Source organism: Micropterus salmoides, unplaced genomic scaffold (assembly GCF_014851395.1).
Source record: "Micropterus salmoides isolate LMB-PRFRI ecotype aquatic unplaced genomic scaffold, ASM1485139v1 Ms_hic_scaffold_20, whole genome shotgun sequence".
NCBI classification, from domain to species: Eukaryota; Metazoa; Chordata; class Actinopteri; order Centrarchiformes; family Centrarchidae; genus Micropterus; species Micropterus salmoides.
In genome coordinates this window covers 12,980,783-12,994,000 of record NW_024041151.1, presented here as the reverse complement: position 1 = coordinate 12,994,000, position 13,218 = coordinate 12,980,783, and the positions used below count along the sequence as shown (strand labels likewise).

At 40.8% G+C, this 13,218-nt stretch overlaps 1 protein-coding gene across 3 annotated transcripts in view; it reads left to right on the top strand.

Annotated features, from left to right (window-relative positions):
- ctif (CBP80/20-dependent translation initiation factor) overlaps positions 1-13,218 on the top strand; it is a 68,436-nt gene that overhangs the window by 18,822 nt on the left and 36,396 nt on the right. For all 3 annotated transcript variants that reach the window (XR_005446765.1, XM_038733623.1, XM_038733624.1), the window contains exons 4-7: positions 510-632; positions 1,416-1,489; positions 5,773-5,877; positions 6,057-6,135. Coding sequence is in view for 2 of the 3 variants with exons in the window: in XM_038733623.1 (XP_038589551.1) it covers positions 510-632; positions 1,416-1,489; positions 5,773-5,877; positions 6,057-6,135 (381 nt within the window). In the remaining variant the exon portion in view is untranslated. The remainder of the gene's footprint in view (positions 1-509; positions 633-1,415; positions 1,490-5,772; positions 5,878-6,056; positions 6,136-13,218) is intronic.

Sequence of the window (13,218 nt, the reverse complement as noted above, 5' to 3'; positions counted from 1 at the left end):
CTATTATCTCTATGCTGTCCTGCTCTGAATTGTTTTGTAAAGCAATGAATCCCATACAGGTTGTTGTTACACAGGAGAAATGGCACACTTGCCTCCAGTGACAAGAGAGCAGACCAACCAGCTTATTTCATATTTCCGTAAATGTGCCAGTGTTAGCCAGTTTGCTTAATTCCAGCTGAAGTCCTTTGACAAGATATTCTGAAATCTATGAAGTAAAAAACAACAAGATGCCAAACACTCCAACAGAGAGGCAGGTGTTGTCTGTTAACTGTTCCAAAATGTGGGCTGAAGATAACTGTATCATCAAAACAGCACACACACTTCTTTCCAGCTGCTATTGGCTTTAATTTTACCATCCACTTCTGCTCAAAGGATAAACATGGTTGGAGACTTAGTTTGTTGTTTCCTCTTGTTCCCCACTGTGATGGACTGTGACAAAAAATTAAACACTTTTAATTTTGCATAAAATACTCAGTCCTCTTCTCTCATCCCCTCTCTCAACTCCACAGGACGAGTGGGAACACAGCAGTAACGGCAGTACAGGTTCCAGGCCCAGTTCAGGGTCTCGACCGGGATCTGGCTCACGCTCCGGCAGCAGAGGCAGAAACAACCAGTTCATGGGCCCTGCCAAGGTGTGTGTGTGTGTGTGTGTGTGTGTGTGTGTGTGTGTGTCTGCCTTCTTGACACTTTGAGAGGACCCATACTTGGGAACTTTTGTCAGGCAACTCTTGCCATGCTCATTGTATTGCTCCCTAGGAGGTCTTTCACCATCTTTGACCCTAAACGTGTCACCAAAAAATCAAACCTTTGCCACAGTTAAATGTTAAAGGGGCACTCCACCATTTATGCACATGTAGCTCAGTTTACTCGTTACAAGGAGCACTAATCAGCCTGTGAAAACAGTTGTATAATGTCTTCTGTCTGTTTCAAGGGGCTTTGTCAGACAGTATTGAGTTGCACTAGGGGAAATGTAAGATCTAGTGTTTTTGGAGCTTGACTCACTTTAGGGACCAAAAGTCAGTATATTTCTGCTGCTTCTATTATGACCATTCTCTTTAAAATTTGTCTCTTGCCCCCAACTTTCTGGAAGTGCAGCACCAAGTTGGTGGAATACCTCTTTATTCTGCAACATAAATACACTGAAGGAAAACTGTGGGTTGATAGATACTATAGACCCAAGGTACATCTTATCACAATCGCTCAGTATGTAGAAAACTCCTGTTTTCTTTTCATTTTTTTCTAGCGTAAATACTTATTTTCAATTACAAAGAAAGAAAAGAAAAACATTTTTAAAAGCTTTCTTATTATTAGTTAAAAAGGAATCTGTTTTTTAAGAATAGTTCCTACAGTAAATGTTACAATCTAATTAAGCTAGCTGCCTTGCCTTCACACCTTTTTAATTGTGTGCTGTCTAGAACGGGAACAGAGACGGCTCCTTTGACATCCTGGGTACAGACATATGGGCTGCCAACACAATGGACTCACACGGGTAGGTGCCCTGCTGTTTCACAAACCTAACATGTTATACATGGGTCTGAATTTCAACCACAGTTTCTGAAGGATCATATGACTGATTTTAGATACACAATGAATCTGTTGATCTCATACTTTGAAACAGTCCTTTATTTCTTCCATTTGGCCTTCTCGCTGTCTTCGACTTCTTCTGAACCTTGGTTTGTCTTTTCTACAGTGCTATTTGTTCATTTGAGGTTTCCTTAATGTTGAATACGTTTTTTTCCTGATCAGCCTGAGAAAGTTTTTCCCAGCTTTTGTCTTCAAGATAATTGCTGGCATTTATTGTAGGTATTCAAAAGAATAGATATTCACACAAAATGCAGTAAACGACATCATATAAGTTAATCAATAAGCTGCACGGCTGAACTGTGGAGTTTGTGTGCTGATGAAAATTTTTTGTTTCAGTGTTTCTGCCAACAGCCACATATATTATATTATATAATATAATATATAATAACTCTCAGGGGCGCCGCCAGGAGTTTTGGGCCCCATGACAAAAAAATGAAATTGGACCCCCTCTGCGCAGCTGTTGTCACCACATCTCTAGTCCCATCAAAAGCTTTACATAACTCTAATTAAAGGCTTGCAACTGTCTGGCTTTTTGTAATTCAATATTAGTACTAGCACAATATTTACTGCTGGTGATTTACATGCAAGTCTGCATACAGGATGCAGTTCACTATTTGCTTCTCAAATAAATTGCCCTTCATGATGGGAATAATAAAGTCTGTATCTATAGATGTCATTAACAGCCATAATTCAATCTAAATGAACATATCAAACTGGATTATTTTAATATAGTCTGTAACTTACATGCAGGCTGAGGTAAGCTGCTGTCCAGCATCCAGTACAGACTGGAAGTTGTTTAATGTGAACAGTGATTAAATATGAAACTCTTGCTAAACGTTTCCATGCACTGATTAAATGTTGATGAAATGTAGGCTAACACTAGTCTCTAGCTAGCTTATTTCACTGTGGACATTAAGCCAACAGGTTACTCACAGACTAAAGGCCGCCCACCTTTCTTGGTGAAAAACTGGGTTACAGTTTGACATCCTTTCCTTTGTCTTTCCTCTCTCTCTTTTCTCTTTTTCCTTTTTTGAAAACCAGATTTTGGTTTACTAGACAACATTGTTAACACTGTATTTCTGGCGCATCTACTGACTGCAACTAAACACCGTCACTGATGAGTGCACTAAGGCAGGACCAAACCATTTCATGCAGATACAGGGGGGTGGTTGGTCAATATGGATGTTTACTTTTTGGTCAACGGGGATTTTTAACTTTTACTGACAAAAACAAGTAAAAACAAAGAGATCATTAATTTTATTATTGTATTTGAAATATATTTATACTCAATGATGATGGTTTATATAATGTATAATATCATATCATCAGTTTATAATTCTTTGGGGGGGCCCCTGTCAGTCAGGGGCCCTTGGAATTGTCATAACTTTTCCCCCCTATACGGCGCCCATGTCAACTCTACCCCCACTGCTTCCTCTAAAAACATTAAACCTCAATGCTTGAAATGTTGTTTGTCTTACGCGAGTGAACTTCTGTGTGATTATGAGTGAGACATGAATCAGTTATATTGGAGCAAGGACTTGTTACCATGGTAACAGCTGCACTAAAATCCGGCCACGTTGGCACATCTGAGCAGACAGTGAAAGAGCCGTCACCGTGTGATGATGTGAGCACTTCCTGCACGCTGACTGAGATGAATTGTAGTATCGATTGAATATTGAATAAAAAAGCATTGAGTCATTTCTGACCTTTTAGTAAAAGCTGTGTGTGAAAGCAATGGTCTTGCAACTGAATGTTTTGCTGTGGTTTAGAGTCTCAGTAGAGGTTCAGTTTTTCCTCAGTTGGCATGTTGGCCAGTCTCTGTAGGGTTGATGGTTTGATGCCCAGCTTTTTCAGTCCATATGCCAAAGTGAGCAAGATATTGAACATTGAACCTGAAGCTTTTTGCTGAATTCGTATTTGAATTACATTTACATTTACTCATTTGGCAGATGCTTTTATCCAAAGCGACTTACATTTGAGGAACAACATACAAGCATCAACAGAGCATCAAATACAGATCTACAAATAACAGTACATACTATTAAGAGCAGCAATAAGTACTAGTAAGAGCTCATAGTACATATCAAATCAGTGGGGTAAATACCTAGGGAAGGAAGTAAGAGTTAACAAAAGTGCAATCAAAACAAAAAAGTGCAATCAATAGAAGATCATTGTAGGGGATAGAAGAAGAAGAAGTGCTGCTGCGTTCTGAACCACTTGTAAGGGTTTCACTGCACAAGCTGGAAGACCTGCTAGGAGGGCATTGCAATAGTCGAGGCGAGAGAGAACCATGGCCTATACCAGAAGCGAGCTGAGTGAGGTAGGGCCTGATTTTCCTTATGTTGTATAGAGCAAAGTGGCATGACCGAGAGACATCAGCAACATGGTCTGAAAAGGACAGCTGGTCATCAATCATGACACCCAAGTTTCTCACCACCCTGGTTGGAGTGATGGTTGAGGAGTCAATTTGTAGTGTGATGTTATGGTGGATAGATTGCTTGGCTGGAATGACCAAGAGTTCAGTCTTAGAGAAGTTTAGTTGAAGGTGGCAAGCCTTTATCCATGCAGATATGTCCAAGAGACAGGCCGTGATCCGCGCCGAGACGGTGGGATCGCCTGGCGGGAAGAATAGGTAGAGTTGCGTATCGTCTGCGTAGCAGTGGAAAGAAAAGCCGTGCGAACCCCAGTGAGGTGGCGTAAATTTAGAAGAGAAGGGGCCCTAGCACTGAGCCTTGGGGCACCCCTGTGGAGAGGCAGTGGGAGGAGGATAATTGTCCTTGCCACAAAACATTGTAGGAACGCCCTGAGAGGTAGGATTCGAACCACAGGAGTGCTTTACTCGAGATGCCCATAAGAGAGCGGATAGCAGGATCCTGTGGTTGACTGTGTCAAAGGCAGCTGTAGCTCAACGGTAGGAGATATGGCTTGGAGGAGATTCGTAGGAATCGGGTCCAGTGGGAATGTAGTTGGACAGCTACGGGTCAAGAGTTCTGATACTTCGCTCTCTGTGAGAGGAGTAAACGAGGAGAGTGAAGAACCACTGACCTGGGGTTGAGCTTGAATGTTTCAGAGAATTGGCTAGTTATAGCCGCAACTTTGCCTGTGAAGAAGGCAGCAAAGGTATCAGCAGACAGGTTTGTGGATGGTGGAGGTGGAGGAGGATGTAGTAGCGCTTTAAAAGTGAAAAATAATTTCCTTGAGTCGGTGGCACTGCTAATTCTGTTATTATAGAACGCCGTTTTGGCAGCACTGATGCTTGTTGAGAAGGAGGATAGGAGCAATTGGTAGCCCTTAAGGTCGGCGGGGTCTTTGGTTTTTCACCATTTTCTTTCAGCCGCTCTGAGATCAGTACGGAGCCCACGGATGGTATCAGTTAGCTGCAGGTGGGACTGGTTTGGGCGAGCAGGCTTGGTGGATAGAGGACACAGGCTATGCAGGCACGAGCTTAGTGTAGAGCACAGATATTGTGTGGCATCATTGACCTCAAGTGAGGAAAATGTGTTGAGGGAAGGTAGGGTGGAATTCTTGAGTTCTGTTTGTCCAATCTCTTGCGCCTCTCTTAGTATTTATATTTTGGGAAAAAAATGTTATGCAGTTTTTTTTTTTATTATAGTGCATGAAGTAAGTGTCTTGTCAGCCACCGTCATCTAGTGGTGACACAAGTCTATTGTACATTTTATTAAATGTAGTTGCCTCTTCAGTATTCAGATAAAAGGGAGGTTAATGCACAAAAAGAATGTCACTGCAGAATTAATGATGATTATGAAAATGAAAGGGTTCTACATGAACATACAACTTTCTGCCAAAAGTTAGAACATTTAAAACATTTTTGCACATTAGAGACAAACCAGTCACGTACTGCCATGCACTAAGCAGGCTTTACTAATATTTGAAACAAAATGACATGGAGCTGTTTACTTATGTTGCTGTGCCACACCCACACTGTCCTGATGATTAGGTTTTGACTGTTAAACTCTTAATAAATAAGAATGTATTTATAGAAAAATAATTTGGAAGTAATTTAGACTTTTCGCCTGAGATAAACTTGTTTTTTTGTGTGTATAACATGTAGAAGCTGTCTTGTAGTCTAGAACACCTTTCCTGCCTTTCCTTGTGCATACGTGTGGATGCTGGCTGTCTCTAACCTTTCATGTCTTTCATTTCTGTCTTTTTGTCTCTTGGTTGCAGAGGTGCAGGTTGGGACGTGCAGCCAGAAAAGCTGGACTTCAGCCATTTCCACAGGAAACACTTAAGAGGAACACCAAAGCACCTGCCACACATCGACAGAGAGGGGTAAGATCTGAGCTTTGGGTCTTTGTGGTTGTACTAATGTGACCCTGCTCTGTCTCAATACTCTTTTGATTATCCCATATTGTCCCAGGTATGTCTTCAGAATTGTCCACTATACTTATTGATCCCTGATGGTTACAATCAATTGATTCTCTCTGTCTTTCTCGCTTCCTCTGTTTCAGGATGAACAAAAACAAGTTTGAGGAAGATGACGGCATAGACATGAATGACATAGAGAGGTTCCTACCCCATCTGCGCTCTGTAAGTCAGATTTTTCCCTTTTTGTTTAGTGAAACTAAATGTATACAAATTATTTTCTCAGGCTGATGTCTTAACATACATATTTCTACTACGCGTGCAGCATTGTGTATTTTGGTAAATCAATTATTTCAAAAACAATTAGTCGACCTAGTGGACTATGAACTGCAGACAGATGGCCTCTCATCAAAACATGTTAGAGAGTGACCTCTGTTGGCACAATAGACAAAAAACAGGTGCAATGATCAGAGCATGGATACTGAAGTGACATTTATAGTAAAATCACCAGCATATAAAACAGCATTGCAAAAACTAAAACTAAAACAGGGAATAACTTTCCTTCCTTGGAAGAAATTTCATGAAGGGTCAGCTTTTTCTGTGAAAGAACAATTAATATATGCAAAATCAATCTGTGTAGATCAAGTTTATGTTATGAGACTGATTGATTACAAATGAATCTGTGGTGACACCTACTGGCCAGATGCTGAAGTGAGTTGTAACTGACAGGGAAGTGCATAAAAATGTTATACTGACCCCTGGTGGCTGTAAGTACGTATAACATTTACAGATGGAGCCAATGAAGCCTACGCAAAAGTGATGTAGGTTGTTCATTTCTGAGGCAGCGACCTGTTTCTCAGTCAGTTTTAAGCTTCAACAGCTGGGGCTCAACTTAAGCTCACATTTTAATGTGCACACTGAAAGAGTTATTAATTGCTGTATTAATTTCTTCACTACATATTGGCCTTGAAGATGGCCATTCCTAACTTGACTCCACTGTAAGTGATATGGAGTTGTCTTTTGGAGAAAAAATGTATTGGATAGTTCTGCTGAAACTAAAATGAGGCTACAGGAGTATGAGCTAGCCAAATCAAGTGTGTATTTATCAAATTTACAGTCTTTACAGTACAAAATTCCCCCTTTTCCCCCCCTGGACACTGTTCCCTTGCTCAGCAGTAGCAGACAGATGTAAAACAATGGGTGAATTTTTTACTAATAAGACTGTAACTTAGGATAATATCCACTTTATTTTGGTAACTCAGACTTTAAGAGACTGGGAAAAGGACTGAAGTTGCAGAAAGCTTGTCTAGTGAGAAAATATATGTCCCCTCTGTAAATATATGTTTGAGTGTAAAGCTTTATTACAACAAATTCCCAATTTTATTATAATGTATTTCTGAATGTGGTGTGTTTGGCGTCAAAAAAGTGTGTGTGTGTGTGTGTGTGTGTTTGGGGGGGGGGGGTTAGTTTAGCAGCTGTGTATACCATTGCCATGTTCAAAGTATTAAGCATTGTGTTTTTCAAGGTGATTTGTGTTTTACTGGGGTGGCAAAGATCACTCAATGTCTCCCTCCTCTCTTCCTTCCCTGCTTTCAGAGCCAAAATGTCTTCCATCTATTATAGTGTTTGAGCCGCTGTGTCTTCCTCTTTCCTTCCCCTCTTGGCTTCCGAGCTGCATTTTTCGCTTCTCATAGTGTTTCAGCCAAGATGGGCCTAGTTGTGCTACCAATATGGCTTCCTCATTGTATAGTTCCTGACCCAAGATCGCTGTTTCCGTTCATTCAGTTAGGGCCAAAAGAAAGACGGGGTCAAGTGCATCTGTCTGGTGTGCTTGGGATCGGATATGTGTTGGCATTGGGATACAGTAAGGTCAGAGACACAGAGCCACATTTTTCTGTCTTTCTCTCCCTCACATTCCTAAGCTGCCTCCGACTTCAGCCATCATCACAGTCTCTCTTTCACATTCTGTCCGCGCTGGGTCTCATGTGCTGGCTTCTTTAAGTTTATACCAAAGCTCTGTCAGACTGAGTTGAGATGCCAGGTCACTGATGCCCTGTTGTTTCCTGTTCTAATGAGGCCATCCACTGACAATACCTTCCTTGGTCTGTCGCAGCCCCCAAGACAACTGGGACGGGACTTAAGTTTCGTTTTCCACTTCCAGTGCCAGTAGTTTTAGAGACCACACTGTAACATAAAACACTCAAACCACAGTCATTGTAAACTTGAGTTGAGTGGTTTGCGATCAAGAGTATGGACCAACTCCATAAGTTATTTTTGTGTCAAAGATATGCCATGGAATTTGTGTGATATCTCAGAGAGCGAGAAGTTTGTACTGTGGCTTGCTGCTTTGAATTGATGTGTGCTGGCTGTGTATGTACAGCTGTGAGGATCTTTCTTTTCTGCTGGCACTTTCAGTTTTGTTACACGAACATGTCCATCCTCCTTACTGTAAGTAACCAGTACAGTATTATGTTGCAGGGGATTTTTATGCGTTGCTAATAAAACACATGACTGGCTCACTTGTTAGCTCGTGGCAGTGGTAGAATATGACAAAGTACATTTACTCAAGTGCTGTACTTACTGTAATACAATTTGTATGTGTACTTCATGCTTTTACTCTACATCTGACAGCATTTGTTACTGGTTACTTTACAGATTAAGATTTCACATAACAAAACATATAATAAGTTTATAAAATACGTTATTCATTAAAGCAGTGGTTCCCAACCATTTTGACTGGTGACCCCGTACAGGAAAGCAGTGTGATGGGGTCCCTTACTGTGTTTCAGATGTCTGAGTTGTTAGAGTTTCACCAAAGAGACATTTCCCCTCTCAACTTCTCAGATGGTTTCTCAGATCTACTGTTAAAATAAAATGAACTTACATAAGATGTTGGAGGTCAAATTATCCAATATTTCACAAAAAAACATTAGAAGATAAAAAGTGTAGAGAAAAGAATGAACCTTTGTGTATGAGAACTTATGTTTTCTTCTTTTCTACCCCAGTAATCATCTCAAAATCACACAGGTTTATCTTGTAATACTTTGGAAGGGCCCCACCTTGGGAACCACCAGACTAAACGAGCCAACTGAAAATAAAGTTGTTAAAACTAGCTGTACTTTTACGTTTTAAGTACGAGTTTGCAAGACTTTTTCTTATAATGGATTATTTTTACATTGTCATTTGGTACTTTTACTTAAGGAAAGGAGTACTTATTCCACCATTGGCTTGTGGTCTGAGCTTTACTTGTGCATTGTAGATGTTTACTGTTTGTTTCAAAGATCATATTTGTTTATCACAAAAATGATCATCCAGCATTTACACATTCATAATCCATGCAACCAAGCAAAAACAATAACACGTCTCTGTTTCTCAGTCATCAACTCCAGCCACTGTATGGCAGCGCTACGTCATCCGGCGTCCCCGTCTACGTTCCAAACGTCCTGCCAACATTCACTTCCCCTTTCCAGGAGCCAGAATAGACTTTACAAATAGCCCTGGGATGTGGAAAACATCTTGTTTGTGTGTGTGTTGGTGTGTGAGCGACTCGATGAGACCGGGCATCCTCTTTTCGCCCTCACATTCTGCTGCACCTCTACTGGCCTCTCTGGAATGTCAACCTGCACATACAATAATCACGACCCATGTCAGGTTGTAATGACCGGAGCATTCAGGGGCAAGAGAGCAAGTGTTTGATCTGTGGATTCATCACATGGATTCTGAATGACATCAAACAAAAACAGCAAGCGTGCACAAATTACTGTTTTAAGTTTTGAATAATATTAATAATTATGTTTATTTGTATACCATTTTGTAAAACCAATGTTACAAAGAAAATTTACACAAAACGAACAATTAAAACAAAGATACTGTAATAAAATAAATTAGGAATGAAATGAAAGACACAAAATCAGTAACCAGTAAAACAAAGATATACATTGTGTAAAACATTATGGAATCGAGGAAAAGAAACAAATAATTAAAATCAATTAAAATCCTCAGACAGGTCATTCTAGAATTTAGCTGATTTCTAGTTGCCCTGCAATAATAAGAAATGTGTCCCAGACATAATCATCGCAGTTGGCAGGTAAGGGCTTTACTGTGTCCACCTTTTAGTAATAGCCAGTTGTAGTCTGATAAACCCAAACCCATCAAGAACTAGATTTGGTGTTGTTTGAATTTGTGTGAGAGAACACATAGTGATGATTAATTATGCACAATACTACACAGATGAATTACATTTTCCCAGTAAAGTGATGTCACTTCACTTAAAAGTCATCTCAAAGAGAATCACAATATAAATTGTTGGTTGTTGTTTTTATTGTTTATAGACAGTTGATTCATTATTCTGTCTGGCAGCCCCATTGAAAGACTAGAAATCTTGAGCAGGGGCTTTGAAAACTGATACATTTTTTGTGCACCTTCTCAAAAGCGCAGAATTAATTGGACTTTTTCTAGAGATGGGAGATTTTTTACATCCTCCTTCACCATTCCCTCCTTCATGACACATACAGTAAGTCTCACTCACGTGCCATTTGCCTCATCAACATGATCATGTCAGCATAATACTCGGTGTTGCGACAGCCACAACTCTTTGTGCATGTGTGCGGGTAAATGTGGGTGTTGTTCTCAACACTTAATGTGATCCGAAATAATTGCGGCAAACATTTCATCAACAGCTTTTTGTTAGTATGTTAAAGGCATGACATTTATTTTGATGAAAATATATCTAAATCATGTTTGTGAGAAATATGTGACCAGTTGATGACGCACACACGTCTTTTTAGACCTATTTAGATAAAATGATGTATTTGATCAAAATCCTCTCACCTGTGGGAGTTTTCTTGTATGAAATGGAGTGGGTGCTTCTGTTTCTGTATAACTGCTGGGACCTGATATTCTTTCCCATGAGGTAATCATGTATTGTCTATCAGGATTAGTGATGAAGGAAGTATTCAGATCATTTACCTAAAAAGTACTAATAACACACTGTAACTGGAGACCATCTTGTGATGGGATCACACCAGCCGCTATGCCAAATCAGTGTGTGTGGTATAATGGACATGAGACATGTGAGTCTCCACTTCCCACAAAGCCCCCTACTTCCGAGGCCCTTGCTCGGACCACACCCATCTTCGTACTCAGCTTTCATTTTTTATCTACACACCTATAAAGTTTGCAGGGATCAATGTTAAAGTTTTTTTTTCACTTTCCCAGTCTGGCAAGTGGGTCCGAAATCCCCGTAGTACATTTTTTTTCTTGCCCCTATATAAATTGTTAAATTATTACTATAAATGGTTACAGGTTTTTTTTTAAACCTTATAGGCTGTGGTTGTCAGTTTTGCGATCACTTGACTCAGCGTTTATGTCTTGTACAAGGCCCCCGGAGGAAGGCAGCCCTCTTAGCTGCCATGCAAAAGAGATGCTGTCCGGCTCTCCTGTAAAGGAAAGGATTCATTAAGCAAGGCAAAACAAGAGCATCATTGCCAAATGGCATGCTCTGTAGCTTCATATTTGCTGTACAGACATGAGAGTGGCATCCATCTTCTCATCTCAACTCTCAGTGGGAAAGCGTTTTTTCCCCCCAAATGTCAAACTATTCCTTTTTAAAACACAGTAAACCAGTTTTCTCAGTGATGCAATTTGAAATGTAGAGAGTTTTGTTTCATTTGCGCCGTCATTGACAACATTCTAAATTACTTCAAGAATGGAGGGCACCAGAGATGGAACAGAAAGGGTAGGGTATGATCCAAGTAGAGAGGGAGAAAGCAGCTAGTCATTCAGTAGACATCCGGTCTCTGGTCTGTGAACAAAGCCCTCCATCAGAGGAACAAAGCAGGAGTCTGGAGCTGAGACATTACAGACTGGTTGGCCCCTCTGTCTGGAAGTGTACGTGCCGCAGAGCAGGACTCTGGTTGAGAAAGGACATTGGGGGCAGGGCGGGCTTTTTCAGCGGTCCGTCTGTCAGCTGTCAGTTTGTCTGAGACCTGTATTCCACTCAGTATTTACTCACAAACATTTACTGTTCCCTTGTGTGCTCACCTCATTTGTCTTCTGCATGTCTTTTCTATCATCTTTTTACCTCGTCTGAATTCAGTTCTTCCTATTTGCTGTTTCCTTTTTCCTCTTCTCTTCTGACCACCATCGTTACGCTCCGTCCTCCTCCCCCATCCCCACATGCCGTCCTTCACTCCTCCCCTCCAGCCTTCAAATGTTGGTGGGCAGCCGAACAATATCCAGGGGGTCATGGTGACCGGCAGCCCCCTCCCTGTGGTCTCTTCCTGCTATTGTCCCTGGTCCTACTGCCGTTTGGCTCCTGCACTCTATTAACCGCACACATACTGTCTTAATTACCTCTGCACACTGTTCTGCTCCAGCCTCAATCATGGGAGAAACACTGGAGACCTGAGATCATGCATGAACGCAGGATACCCTTTGGGAAATGTGTGACTAATTCCACGTAGGTATTCAATAATAGTTCATGAGCGACTTAATCTGTTAAGTTGATCAAATCTGAATGCCAGAATATGTAATGTACAAACACAATTAACCAATGCATTCTGTTACAAATGAAGTTGATAGGAATAAAAAGGCCAAAAAGGAGGATAACTTAATTTTAAGCCCCTTTTTTTTTCCTTTTTCTTCCTCTTTAATTATTAAACTCATTTATATGCTTGGCATATTACTGGTCCCAAGTAACATGGTAACCTCCAGCCTGTGCCCTAATTAAATTAAAAAAAATTTCTATCCCTTGTATCTGTTCATGATGGATTGACTGCTGCCCAGTGTCAATTAATGGCAATAATGTAACACAGGGGCCATTTAATAGTGGGCCTTCACATATATAATGCAAATAACACACGCACACAAAGCATCAGGCTTGACCCTGCAGAGAAGATGAGGGGACTGTCAATGTACTGTAACCTGTGACTGTAACACAGAAAGCACATAGGATTTTTTTTTTTTAAATGTGCTGACAGATGGCTGTAAAAGAGCTGTAAACATGTGAAACCTGCTGCATGATTATATTTCTGTAGAGTACTGCAGTCCCCCCCCCCCTCTTTTTCTCTGACACTGAATCCCACAAAGGCTCCCTCTCCTAGAGGCCTCAGATCACTTTTTAAATGAGACATGGATGTCAGGACCTCATATCTTTGCCTTTTATCACAGATCACCCACCATACCTGACCGTGGCAGCCTTAAATCTCTTCTTTTGAAACTGTTGGCAGGCATCAGCTGCAGAGTTACATTAAAAAGGCCCAAAGTAGGGATCATGAAACATGGAGCAAATCCTGTACTACAGGGATT